Source organism: Caloenas nicobarica, chromosome 4, assembly GCF_036013445.1.
Source record: "Caloenas nicobarica isolate bCalNic1 chromosome 4, bCalNic1.hap1, whole genome shotgun sequence".
In the NCBI taxonomy this organism is placed as follows: Eukaryota; Metazoa; Chordata; class Aves; order Columbiformes; family Columbidae; genus Caloenas; species Caloenas nicobarica.
Window position 1 is genome coordinate 15161988 of NC_088248.1, and position 12084 is coordinate 15174071.

The 12084-nt window shown below is 45.0% G+C and overlaps 1 protein-coding gene across 2 annotated transcripts in view; it reads left to right on the plus strand.

Annotated features, from left to right (window-relative positions):
* The first annotated feature begins 8809 nt into the window (after nt 1–8809).
* INTU (inturned planar cell polarity protein) overlaps nt 8810–12084 on the plus strand; it is a 48821-nt gene continuing 45546 nt past the window's right edge. For both annotated transcript variants that reach the window (XM_065634823.1, XM_065634822.1), the window contains exon 1: nt 8810–8947. In XM_065634823.1, coding sequence (XP_065490895.1) covers nt 8811–8947 — 137 coding nt within the window. In that variant the 5' untranslated portion in view covers nt 8810. The remainder of the gene's footprint in view (nt 8948–12084) is intronic.

Below are 12084 nucleotides of genomic sequence, written 5' to 3' on the forward strand. Positions count from 1 at the left end.
CATTTTTCTGCAGCATATTGATCATATGCTAAAATCTTGCAGAAAATACAATGAAATGGGACTTTGTATTTTACTGAAATTTCACTCTGCAAGATTCAACTATAGTAATTCTTGTAAATGTCAAAGGCTGGGAGGTTTGCAGAAGTTGTGTTTGAGCATTAATCCTTCTAGCTCAGAACTCTCTCGTTTAACTTAAGAAACTTGTGCACAGCTAAGGTAACATAAATATATTCAGGGAAAAAACATATGTCTCTGAAAGTATCCACTGTATCACTGTTGAACTTCTATTTCTCTTTCCGCTCCTCTTTCCTTTTTCCATAAATATTGAGCCATTGCACACTAAATGTAGCAAAAGTTGTAATTCATATATAGAAAAATATTCTATTTTGTTTTAAAGCAAGTAATTTTTCCTGTCTACCAGCAGCATGGTGCTGTTGGATCTGTTATTTCATAATCCACACAAAACCTAAGTCACGTTTTTTTAACTTTGCCACATTTTGAGGCTCTCTTTATTTAGATTTACATGCTCTAGTTTTGTTGGGTTGGAAGCAATTCTAATAAACATCTTCACAATCAATTTTAAGCCCATGTAAAAGTACAATACTAGTAGCAGATGATGTTATCCTTAAGCTCAGCATTAGGTCAGTAGTTGCAAGAAACAGAAAAAAATGGTCTCCTGGGAGAAGGAGCACAAGGAGGAAGAAAAGCTGACAAGCATCTTGGAAAGGCCTTCTGGCAATGCAGTGTGATTTTGATGGTAATGTCTGGGTTTATTATTGTTTTCTACCAGCAAATGCCAGCCCCAGAAGTGGGGTTTGTGGTGTCCTAAGTGAATTGGGAAAATACAGTCCTGTTCTGTACAAAATTAACCATCTCTGCTCCCTCAGGACATAAAAATACTATTAAGAGTGGAAAAAAATAGTACAAAATAAATCTCTGCAGCTTTTTCCTCTGCTGCAGTTACATAATGCTGTTCTGAAAAGCATGTTGTTACAGGACTGATGGGAATCTAGAGGTCCAGATAAGCTGCTGAAGTCCCAGATCTACATGAAATTCTAGTCTAAAATGTATAGCATCAGCATGCACGTGCAGGGACTTTTGCCTCATGTTTGCTTGAGGAAAATACACACAGTGCTGGCAGCTCTGGCTTCTCATTGTGCTGTCAATTGCTGAGCTGCCGAAGGCTGATTATTTCAAAGAGCAGTTACAAAATATTTTCAGAATAATCAATGCCACCTTAAGCATCATCAGATAATCTTTGAGGTTTTGGGTTTTGTTTTTCTTTTTCAGCATGAAGACAAGAGTGAATACACAACTTAAAATGACCTGAACTGTCCCCTACTTTCAAAGGACTCAGTTACCATAGCAGACATGCTGTGAAGACACAAAAGTAGCTATAACTACGAACAGGAGGAAAAATTCGAACCTTGCCATCTGATCCATACTTCCAGGAACATTTGTGTATGAAACATTCTCAGCTTCACATCACACATTGCCCAGTGGTGCAGTCATCTAGAAACATGGATTGTGCCTAAGTGATTTCTTAGAGTGATGGGTGCATGACGACCATGCAATTTCCATCAGCTTTCTGAAATCGAGATGTGGGTATTGCAAGTTCTCACAGAGACCACTGCAGAATTGTGCTTATTTTGATGCTGTCCATCCCAAACTCCTCCAGCCACTGCTACTTGGACCCAAAATCCTGGTACACCTTCAGCTTCCCTAACACCATAGACCTGATGTTAAAGATCAATAAAAAGGTTTTATAGTCATAATCCTAGATAGTACTGCTGTTGCTCACCTCAGTGGATAATAGTGGTTCTCACATCATTGACAGTTGTAGAATTCAGAGGAGATTGTCCTTCTCTTAAAATTTCTAGTTGGTATCAAAGAAAGGAAAGCAAAATTTTTTTTTTTTAAAAAAAGTAGGATACCTAAATATTACAGTCGTACTACTTCATGAGAATCCCAGCCAGACTCATGGTTATCCTGCATTCACCCTCTCCAAACCGAGCTGTTGTCACTGTCTACACAAGCCAAAGTCTTCAAGAAAGTATAAGCTTTTACTCCATGTAATGGCCAATGTCCCATTGCTAAAATGTTCAATAACTTCCAATTTTTTATCACAGAATCATAGAATCGTTTGGGTTGGAAGGGACCTTCAAGGGTCATCTAGTCCAATGCCCAAATCCATTATCCATTCTGTATCATGCTAATGGTCCTCCTCTTAATGGTCTTTCTGGGAAACAACTTCATCGTTGTGTTGCTATAATTATCTCAGACACAGTGACTGAGGGAAACTAAAACTGATGTTTTTAATAACTGATTGCAAGACTTCATTAGCCATTCATCTTAAATCACCTATAGAAGAAAATCTGGAGGCAATGACCAACTCTTGCCAAATTCTAAACATGACAGAAAACGGACTGATTTGTAGAAGGAGCAGAGAACATCAATGATGATAGTTCATGGGTAAAAAATAAAAATGGCAAAGGTATGGCTCACACCACTTATATACATTCACATACCTGCATATTCAATATACTGTGTCAGAATTTTGCAGATGGGAAACCAGTAAGGAGTCCTGTAAGGCAGTGATCATCTGAAAGCATTTGTAATTAGTGTCTTGTGAAAGAGGGAAAATAAGACTGAATTAGATTTGATTTTGTTGGATTGGTAATTTTTCATATTAATACTTAAGGAACTTGAATCGACTGAGCAACTCCATTCTTTTAATCAACAGGAAAACACGTGGGGAAAAATATTTTTCACATCATGAGAGCTGTGGATGCAGCTCTGGGGAAACAAGTATGGCTGCAGTTAGGAATGATTTCACTACATTTAAATTAAACTTGTGTTTTCAGGGTTTGCCCAATCCTGAGGGAAACAATACCGTGAAGCAGCGTTAGGTCGCGCTCCTCAGCGGCCGATAAGACGGCTGGGACAGATCCCTCGGCGTGGGTAGGCGGCAGCAGACCACCATCTCCAGGACCAGTCCCACTGTCTCTCCGGCGCACGCCTTAGTTCTCAGCTGCGTGGGACGCGCTTCCCCCGTGCCCCGCGGCGTGGCGCCGGCGGGCTCTAGGACCGCGCGGGAGGCGCGGCGGAGGCGGGCGGGTTGAAGGGCTCCCACCTGCCCGCGGCCGCCCGCAGTCCCCGGTGCCGCGGGGCAGGCGGTGGGGCGGGCGATGAAGGGGCCGCGGGCGCTCGCGATGTTCGGGGCGGGCAGGTACAGCATCCCGCGGCCCGTCACCAGGAACCTGGAGGACCTGGACTCGGTGCAGAGCGTCCTGTTGCACAGGTCAGTGGCGGGGACGGGGAGGCGGCTCCTGCGCTGGCCCGCCGCAAACTTCGCGGCGGGGGGCGGCTGGAGTGCCGTTCGCAGGCTTGGGTGGCTCCCGCGCCCCTCACTTTCCGGGTGCTTCCCCTGGCAGAAGAGCGGCGGGGTGAGAAGCGCCCCGGCCCCTCCGCGCAGGAGGAGGTAGCCGCAGCCCAGCGAGCAGCTGCCGGCCGGCGGCGCTCTGGACAGGAGGCGGACAGCGGCAGGACGGCCAGGAACCCCCGTCTCTCCGGAGGGGCTCCCCGCGGCAGCCTTTTGTTGGTGCGGCAGGAAGCCATGAGGAGCCGCCGTACCCGCCGCGGGCAGAGGAAGGCGGGCAGCGGGAGCGGGGCAGCCCGGTGCTGGCGCGGAGGGAAAGAGCTGCTGTCCGCGGGACACCCACTCGCCCTCGGGGTCCCTTGCGTCCCGGAGAAGCGGCGGACCCGCCTGGTGCGGCCGCGGCTGAAGGGCGCCCTCCGACCTCTGCAAGGCTGCGTGCGAACCCAGGGGCTGCGGGTGGGTTTCTTGCACGTGTAAATGCGCTGACAGATGGAAACTCTGTTGCAGCGATTCTGTAAGCATTTTTAACTCTTCTTGGGCAGGGGGGTGGAATCTTAATTTGCACACACAAACTCAAGATGGGCACTCTAGGAGGCACACTGCATGAGAAAGAAGCAGCTTTTTCCCTTACCCTCGCCAGCCCTAACAAGCAATTCTCCACAGTGTTTCCTCACAAAGAAATCTTGACAATAAGATCTTATCCAATAGGCCAGTGCAGGACTTTCAAAGCCGCTCTCATTGCCATTTTCTAAGCGGCTGAGAGCCGCTTAAACGTTACAAGGGAAACACCATCCCATTCAGTGTATCCAACAGAAGCTCATCTCCAGTTGTTCTGTAAACCGTCCGTTTCCTAACATGTTTTCTCGGCTTCATTGATTTATTTCCTACCTACCGCAAAGAAAAAGTGCACTCCCAGTGCCAACTCCAAACAGATCTTGCTATGGAAACTAACAACTAATCGTTAACTCAGCTTCTTTCCAGCTCAAAGCACCAAACTGAATAGGCACTTGAAATCCAGTCCTGTGAACACTGAGGATGAAAACATGAAGTGCAGCAAGAAGGGCACGCTGGAATCAGCCTGTACCTGCATTGCACTCAGAAGCTACTTTATAAGCAATAAATGTACCCACGCGCTACCAGGGGACCCTCTGGTATCTGAAACCCCATGGATACATTTGTCAGTGACTTAACAAAAAATGTTCCATTTCAAAGTTGAATTAAAACCATGCAGCCCTGTGGTAGTGCTTATATTAGTATACTTTCAGTGTAATAAGGTACTATTCATACTTGAAACATTTGCATGTTGACTGCAAATAATGGTTTTCTTTCATGCTTGACATGCCTGCTATGCATAGCAGGTGATCCTTAAAAAAAGCCTGTGGATTTAAAGTGAAGTAAAAACAGTAGGAAAAATCATACTTGAAATTACAGCTGCTTTTCATGCTAGAGGGAACTCTTAACTCTGTAAGACTGTTTTGCAAAAGAATGAGTTGGGTTGAACTAACCTTCCCGAATTCTTCATGGCTGTCCTGTTTTTTTTATGTTCTTTTTCTGAAATACTTTCTGTGATCCATTTTAACAGTTGCATAGAAGGAAGTTGATGCAAAAAATTTAAAAAGAAAGAACAGCATATTTTATTTATTGAGCACTGCAGTGTTTTCTCACAAAATTTCTGTTCCTTTGGTCACAAAGGTAGCCTTCATTTAAGTCTGTTTATGTGTAGATATCCCAATTAAAATGACAGTCTGGTATCACTATTCAATTCATGCCACTTTGCTACGGATGGTTTCTACGCAATAATGTTAGAAAAGCTGTGAACAGAAGATTTTGTAATCAAAAGTCATATTCATGCCTTATGTACACCTTGCTGAAGTCACAAAATCTTATTTGTTAAGGAATGCCTAGGGAAGCGTGCCTTCTGCCTCTCTCTAACAAGGAAAGATTTTGACAGGGTAGGGGAAAGCTGTACTGTCATCATTAATCTTGAAAAAAGAGGAACTTATTTGTGTCTCACAGTATTACTATGGCCTGCTTATACTGCCTACACTGTGCAGAACCACCGGAAAGCTGTCAGATCTGGTTGTTAGAGAATCCTCCCAGTTTGGAGCACTATTCATATAGTGCAGAGGCAGCACTGCAGTCTGTGCTCTTCCTTACCCACACTGGCATTTAACAGGGGGAAAACCCCTCAACAAGAACAGGAGATTGCTGAAAAATCAGGGATCTGATATAATTCCTGAGTAGTGCATTGGCACCTCAGGGGCATAAATTGGGCACTCCTAAGCATCAAGTAGCATTCACTTATAGCAGAGGGAGCGTTAGTTTGCCCCAGTATACCAAAGGCATAACACTGTCTCATTTTTCAGCCCTGTGTTGAGAAGAGCTCAACTACATCCATGATTCAGGCCCAAGACACCTGCTGAATGTGGATCAGCGAAATCAATCTGGCATATCATCAGCAAATCATGGGTCCCAGTAAAATTGCCAAGATCAGGCCTAAGTATACAAAACCAAACAGGACAAGAAGTTAAGAGCAGTCGTAAACACTGACCTAAATTTCCCTGTGCTCTCTCATCTAGCTGCTAGAAAAGGCTATAACTCCAGCCTCATTTCTTCATCAGGTTGGAAAAAAACAGCTGTCAGTGTGTAACAATGAAAAAATGTTAGGAGTTTAAATTTTCAGTTACGTGGACAGTGGTTGGAGTAGGGGTTTGTAAGTATCCATGCAACAGGACTAAAAAATGGAGTTATGCCCTAGTTATTTTCCTCCTTCATTAGAAAGGACCGGTATATCACTTTGGTGTCCCCTATACACTGTCCTCTTTTAACTACGATCTATTCCTGCATATAAATGTGGCTCAAGGCAGACTGTTGTTATCTTTAAAGCACAATAGCTTTTGAAGAAGGTTAAGCCAAAAAAGTAACAAGGAACTCTTGTTCTGAAAACAATTTCCAGACATGGAGTTAGTTCCTTGCAGGAACAGCTAATCAGAACAACCTTTAGGCAAAAGAGAGTGTTTTTTAATTACCCACTTTTAAACTTTTACCCACTTTTAACCAGTTATCCAGTAAGGGTGAGTAATAGTATTGATGCCAGTGATGCCCTGGGGCAAATTTTACCATCTTCTTGTTAATAACAGCAGCCTAGCATAGAAGGCTCATGGGTCCTCAGTGAGAAGCATCAGCCCAACTAATTGGACTAAGTGTAAAGGATCTGCCAGAGAACAAATTATTTCAAGTCTTTTCCTAATATTTATACACAAGAAATGAGAAAGTTTCTTCTCAAGAGGGATCATGTGGGAAAATCTGTGTCTTCACTAAAATAAAATCCTGCTGTGTGAGATATGTCTTGCGATTTTTAATTGTTCCCACAGCAACAAAAATTCCACATTCATTTCAGGAAAATACTTAGGTGACTCCCAACTACTTCTCTCAGTGGACCAAAATCTTCCACCATCCTTTCCCTCATCATAAGGCTGTCCCTATTAAAAAAAAAAAAAGCAAGTAGCATAAGACTCCCCTCCTTTTTGGGGAGCCTGTATTTCTCACTTATTGAGCAAACAACTGGAAACAATTAACCAACTCCTGAACTCAGTGAAATTTAACTTAACTAACAGGACCATCTGGCATAGACTATCACTTCGCTGCAGTAATACTTCAGTGTGCTCTTTGCTCTATTAAAAGTGCTTACAAATAAAAGCAGAATTAGAGAGGGCGGGACAGTGTACCTCGCCTATCTCTATTAAAATTCTAAGTCCTGTGTTGTTCCTCTTAGAAAATCATAACTCTTTAGGCTCTTTGGGAAATGCAGTTCATGCAGACTATTTTGTTTTCAGAAAGTAAGTTGTTTGGGAAGTGGGGTACTTTTGAAATTTTTTTTTCCACCTGTTTTTGTGGAAGTGGTAGAAAGAATGAAAGTTGGGGCATGTATATCTTGCATTCTGGCAACTGGAAACAGAGATCTGATTTTTTTTTTTTTTTTAATAATTGTTTACCATGCATACTTCCTATGAAGAGGAAGGAAAAAAAACCCAAACAAATTATCTACTATGTCATGTTGTAAACTGAATGAAACCATACTGGAACAAAAGATTTTTTCTTCTTTAGGTAGGGAATATTTCTGTTTCCTCCTTTGGTTAGGTTTGTATTCTTGAAATCCATGCCACAGTGATTGATCTGTAAAATCAGGTCTTATACAGGCACTTAAGAATGGCCACGAAATTTAATATGAGTATCTCCAGCTACTCTAGTTGAAGCCTTAATCACATGGATATGAGTCAAAAACATTCCTGTTTATTAATTCACTTGAAATCACACTTATTAACAAACATTTCCCCAACAGTTTCAAGCACAGGCATTTCATACCAGAATTCTGTGACTCCTACACAGTGCTCCAGCACCATAAAACCTCACTGCTGAAGCCGTGCAAGTATCCCACTGAGCAGAGATTAAATCCAACCCGTTAAAAATATTCCAATAATTATTCTCCATCCCTTCCCTTATTGACTATGCATGTCCTGATAGGTTTACTGACACAGCTACACAGCAAGTTGTCTGCAGGGTTGCCATGGGTCTTGCTTTTAATGGATGCGAATAATTTAAGTCCTGAAAACTGATTAGTTTTTTTAATCTCTCTCTCTCGACTGTGCATGATTTTGCATTTGTAGGCTTCATTGATTGCTTTAAGGTGCCAAATCATCCAGATTGTTTGGTTATGTCTCACACCCTTGCCGCCCCTCCCTAACCCAACCACTCTCCCGACTAACCTACAGAGAAGTTATCTTAGTTCTCACAATGCTTTAAATTATTATAATGGAGCATAACAGAGTACAGAAGTATTCCACTGTTAACCATGTGAATTGAAGAAAATTACTATTTACCTCAGGTTTCTTTCTCCAGATCGGTTTTTGATTATAAGCAATGCTCTGAGGCTTGCCCTAGGAGCATGAGTTTCATTAATAGTCTCTTTTATGGGACTGTTGCTGAGACCTCGGTATCAGACAACTAAATAAATAGTCTGTTCTCCATTATGTGTTCCATATAGACGCACTGAAAGACTTTCAAGGGACTAGTGGGACTCAGCTGTTTGTTTTTGGGAGGTCGGGCACTTTCAAATGTCTGTGTATCATTCTTGTAAGCCAAAGGAAGAAGGCGAGCTGGCCCTTCTGCCAGGTGCTGCGCTAAAACTACAGTTTACCTCCTTCCGAGCGGAGCAGCGGTGCGTGCCGCAGTTGCCGCTCACCGGAGCCCGGCGCTCAGGCCCGTCGCGGGCCTCTCCCGGGGGCGACCGTTAACGCTCCGCGCGCGCGGCGGGCCCGGGCGGGAAGTTCTCCCAGGCTTCCCCCGTCTCCATGGCGCCGGGCCGGGGCCGCCAATGGGAAGGGCACGGCGCGGGTCACGTGTCCGCCCGGTGCGCGGGGCCGCGGGTGTCATGGCGTCGGGGGGGCCCGGCGGGCGCGGCGCTGCTGAGGGCCCGGAGCCGTCGCGCGGAGAAGGCGCCGAGCGCGCGGGCGGCGGCGGCAGCAGCGAGAGCGGCTCGTGCGCCACCTCGCTGTCCGCGAGCTCCGAGTAAGGGCGGGCGGGGGCGGGAGGACGAGGCGCCGCGTCCCTGCGGCCGGGCCGGGCCGGGCCGGGGCTTTCCCCGCGGGGCAGCGGCGGTGGCCGGGCGCCTCTCCGCACCACACTGCCGGCGGCCCCGCGGCGGACGGGCGTCTGCGAGCGCCTCGAGAAAGCGGCTTGTCACTCGCTGCCCTGGCACTCCAGTGCCGTTAGACGCTCGGGAGACCGAGCACTGGGCGCTCCCCGCCTTCCCCCTCTCCCCGCTCGCGGCTCCTGGAGGCGTTTCGCGTGGTTTATTCCCTGAGCGCGTCTCCTCAGGCTGCCGCTGTGGCAGCCCGGGCTGCGCGTTCCTGCGCTCGCTGCCAGGGAGCGCCGTTGGGCGCCCGGAGGCCGCGGGTCGCGGCCGCGACCCCGCAAAAAGCGGCGGCGTGAGCTGGGCTGGCGGGCAGGCTGCGGGCTGGCGGGCTGGCGGGCAGGCTGCGGGCTGGCGGGCAGGCTGGCGGGCAGGCTGCGGGCTGGCGGGCAGGCTGCGGGCTGGCGGGCAGGCCGGCGGGCAGGCTGCGGGCAGGCTGCGGGCTGGCGGGCAGGCTGCGGGCTGGCGCCTGTATCCCAGCTGCCTGGGAAGCAGGGGAAAGAGGGACTTGTCTCACAGACTATAAATACTTCAGCATCGGAGATGCTGTCTTATTTTAGTGGCCCGTCCTTTGGGAAATGGTAGGTGAGAAGACAACTCTGTAATACCAATACATATTTTAAAGTCATATATGCAACCACTCGGGTTTTCATTTGTTATTTTTTAAATTTTGTATAAAAGTTTACTCCCTGCCAGTTCCCTGCATTAAAGCAACTCTGCTTGACAGTTCAAATGTATTTTTCAAGGTCTAATAACATTTTATTTGGCACGTTATGTTCATTAGGTAATGAAGAAGAAAATGTTGGTGGGAGAGGTTTGAGGTGTGTTGAAGTATACTTTGTTTTGTACTTGTCCCACACATCTGGCTCGGTGAGGGACAAAGCAGTTGGATGTACACCTACGTTATTTGGTTTCCATGTTTAAAGGCCAGAACTGAACTGTAACACATTTCTGCCTGAAGCCATGCTTTTTGTGTGTGTGTTTGCTTGGTTTTTTTCCTCTCTTCCAATTCTTTAATCTAAAATGCCTATTTACCGGCATCCTTTGTATGCATTCAGAGGACAAAGCTGTGTTCCAGTTTTCAACATAGAAAACCATGTATAATATCAGTGGATAAATTGCAATGCATCTTTTCTATCACTGTGAAGCTTTAATTTTTGGTCCAAGCAGTTTCTTCTGTTGGACCTATAACACTCCAGCCTTTTGAAGCAAGAGGAGGTTAAGATGTGAAAAGGGAGGGAGAAACAGAGTAAGAGTTTTTTGAAGTAATAGGTACAACAATAGATCTGTTTGCTGTTCTAAGATAATGGCATTTGTTCCTCTACAGATGACCTGTATGTGGTGTTACTGAATTTAAGAAGGAAAAACCTTGGGAATGGCTTTCTGAATTAAGTTACTGACTTCCAGAATAATCTCTGACAGCTGAAGCTGTAATACTTGCTAGTAGAGCAAATGTGGACAAAGATACACCAAGGGGTAGAAATAGGGGTGATACAAGTGCTTCTTTGCCAGACCCCTATGATTTTGTGCAAGGCTTATTTTCAGATAGAGCTGTAAAATGAATGCTTGCATATACCATTGTGAAGGTAGTGTGTTTGTTTTTCTAGTTTTATCTGTGGTAACAGAGTTTAACATTTGCTGTCACTTTCTCTGATGATGATGGATCAGAGCCCCTCTAGGCAGCCACAGCTATTTAGAGGGTGGCAGCTTTGCTCATACTGAGTTCATGCCTCAGTCTGAAATGATATGTTGTCGTTGCATAGGCCAAGGCTGGGAAAACTAAAGATGATGGTCTTAACTTCTGCGAAGTATCATATGGGTGGAATTTAGTCGTAGAGTGCAATGAAACATTTAACCCTTTATTTGTTGTCTTCTTTAACTGCGTTAAAACAAGGCTCATAGATGTTGCCTGTTTACTGTTTCTGGGTTTCCTTGGCTGAGAACAGTCTTCTCTTGCTTCAGAATCAGGACTTGGATCCTTTGTTTCACAGAATCACAGAATATTAGGGATTGGAAGGGACCTCGAAAGATCATCTAGTCCAATCCCCCTGCCGGAGCAGGAACACCTAGATGAGGGTACACAGGAAGGTGTCCGGGCAGGTTTCTAGTATGTTTCTTCTGTACATGGACAATTCTCATTTGCATAGTTTTTCACACATTTATCCCAAAGAAGAAATATCTGTGTCGAATCAGTGAAACCGCTGTTACAGAAATGCAGTTCTTCCAGAATTTTAGATCCCTTGATTGAAGCTTCTGGACCTATGTAGAAGCTCAGGTTATTGTGTAAGGGCTTGTTTTGGCACGAGGGAAGAGAAATCGAAATGAGATTTTTTTTTTTTCTTGTTTTAAATCACTTGTGAAACTGCAGCATTAGGGAAGAAACTCGTCATCCTAGGTGCAGATTTCTTATTTCATATGTTGCTTTTTTAGACGTCTGTAGGGATCTGTATTCAGACAGTGATAGTTTCTTTACAGTACACTCATGAAAATGCCTTCAAGGAGAGCAACTAATGCCCTCAAGACACTTTTTCAGTCTCTTCTGTCTTCATCAGCTTATTTGCAGAGTGACTTTGCCATATGTGCTCTTCCTTGACAAGCCTTCTCTCTGAAATGCCTCTGTTTGAGCAGACCCAATGTAAAGACCCCCTCCACCTTTTTTGTTTCCCTGGGGCTGTATAGTAGCTTCTAATAAAAATAGACGACAAAGTTGGAGAACATGAGTGCGTGAACTGACATCCAAGTTGTAATTTTGACATCTACCTCAAAAAAGAAACAGATTTTCCTGGGAGCACGTCTTTTAAAGAGGGAATAAAAAGGCTGTCAGATGTCACAGGGTTTTCTGCTAACCCAAATGTTATTTTGTTGTAAATTTCTAATGTTTCCTTTATCAATTTTGAGGGGTTTTTTCCAATTCTGCTTACATGTACCAGAATGCAGGAGTACTTTAAAAAAAGCAAAACCACACAAACAAAAGAACCCAAGCAAAACTCTGTCATGTTATTTCTTACATGCC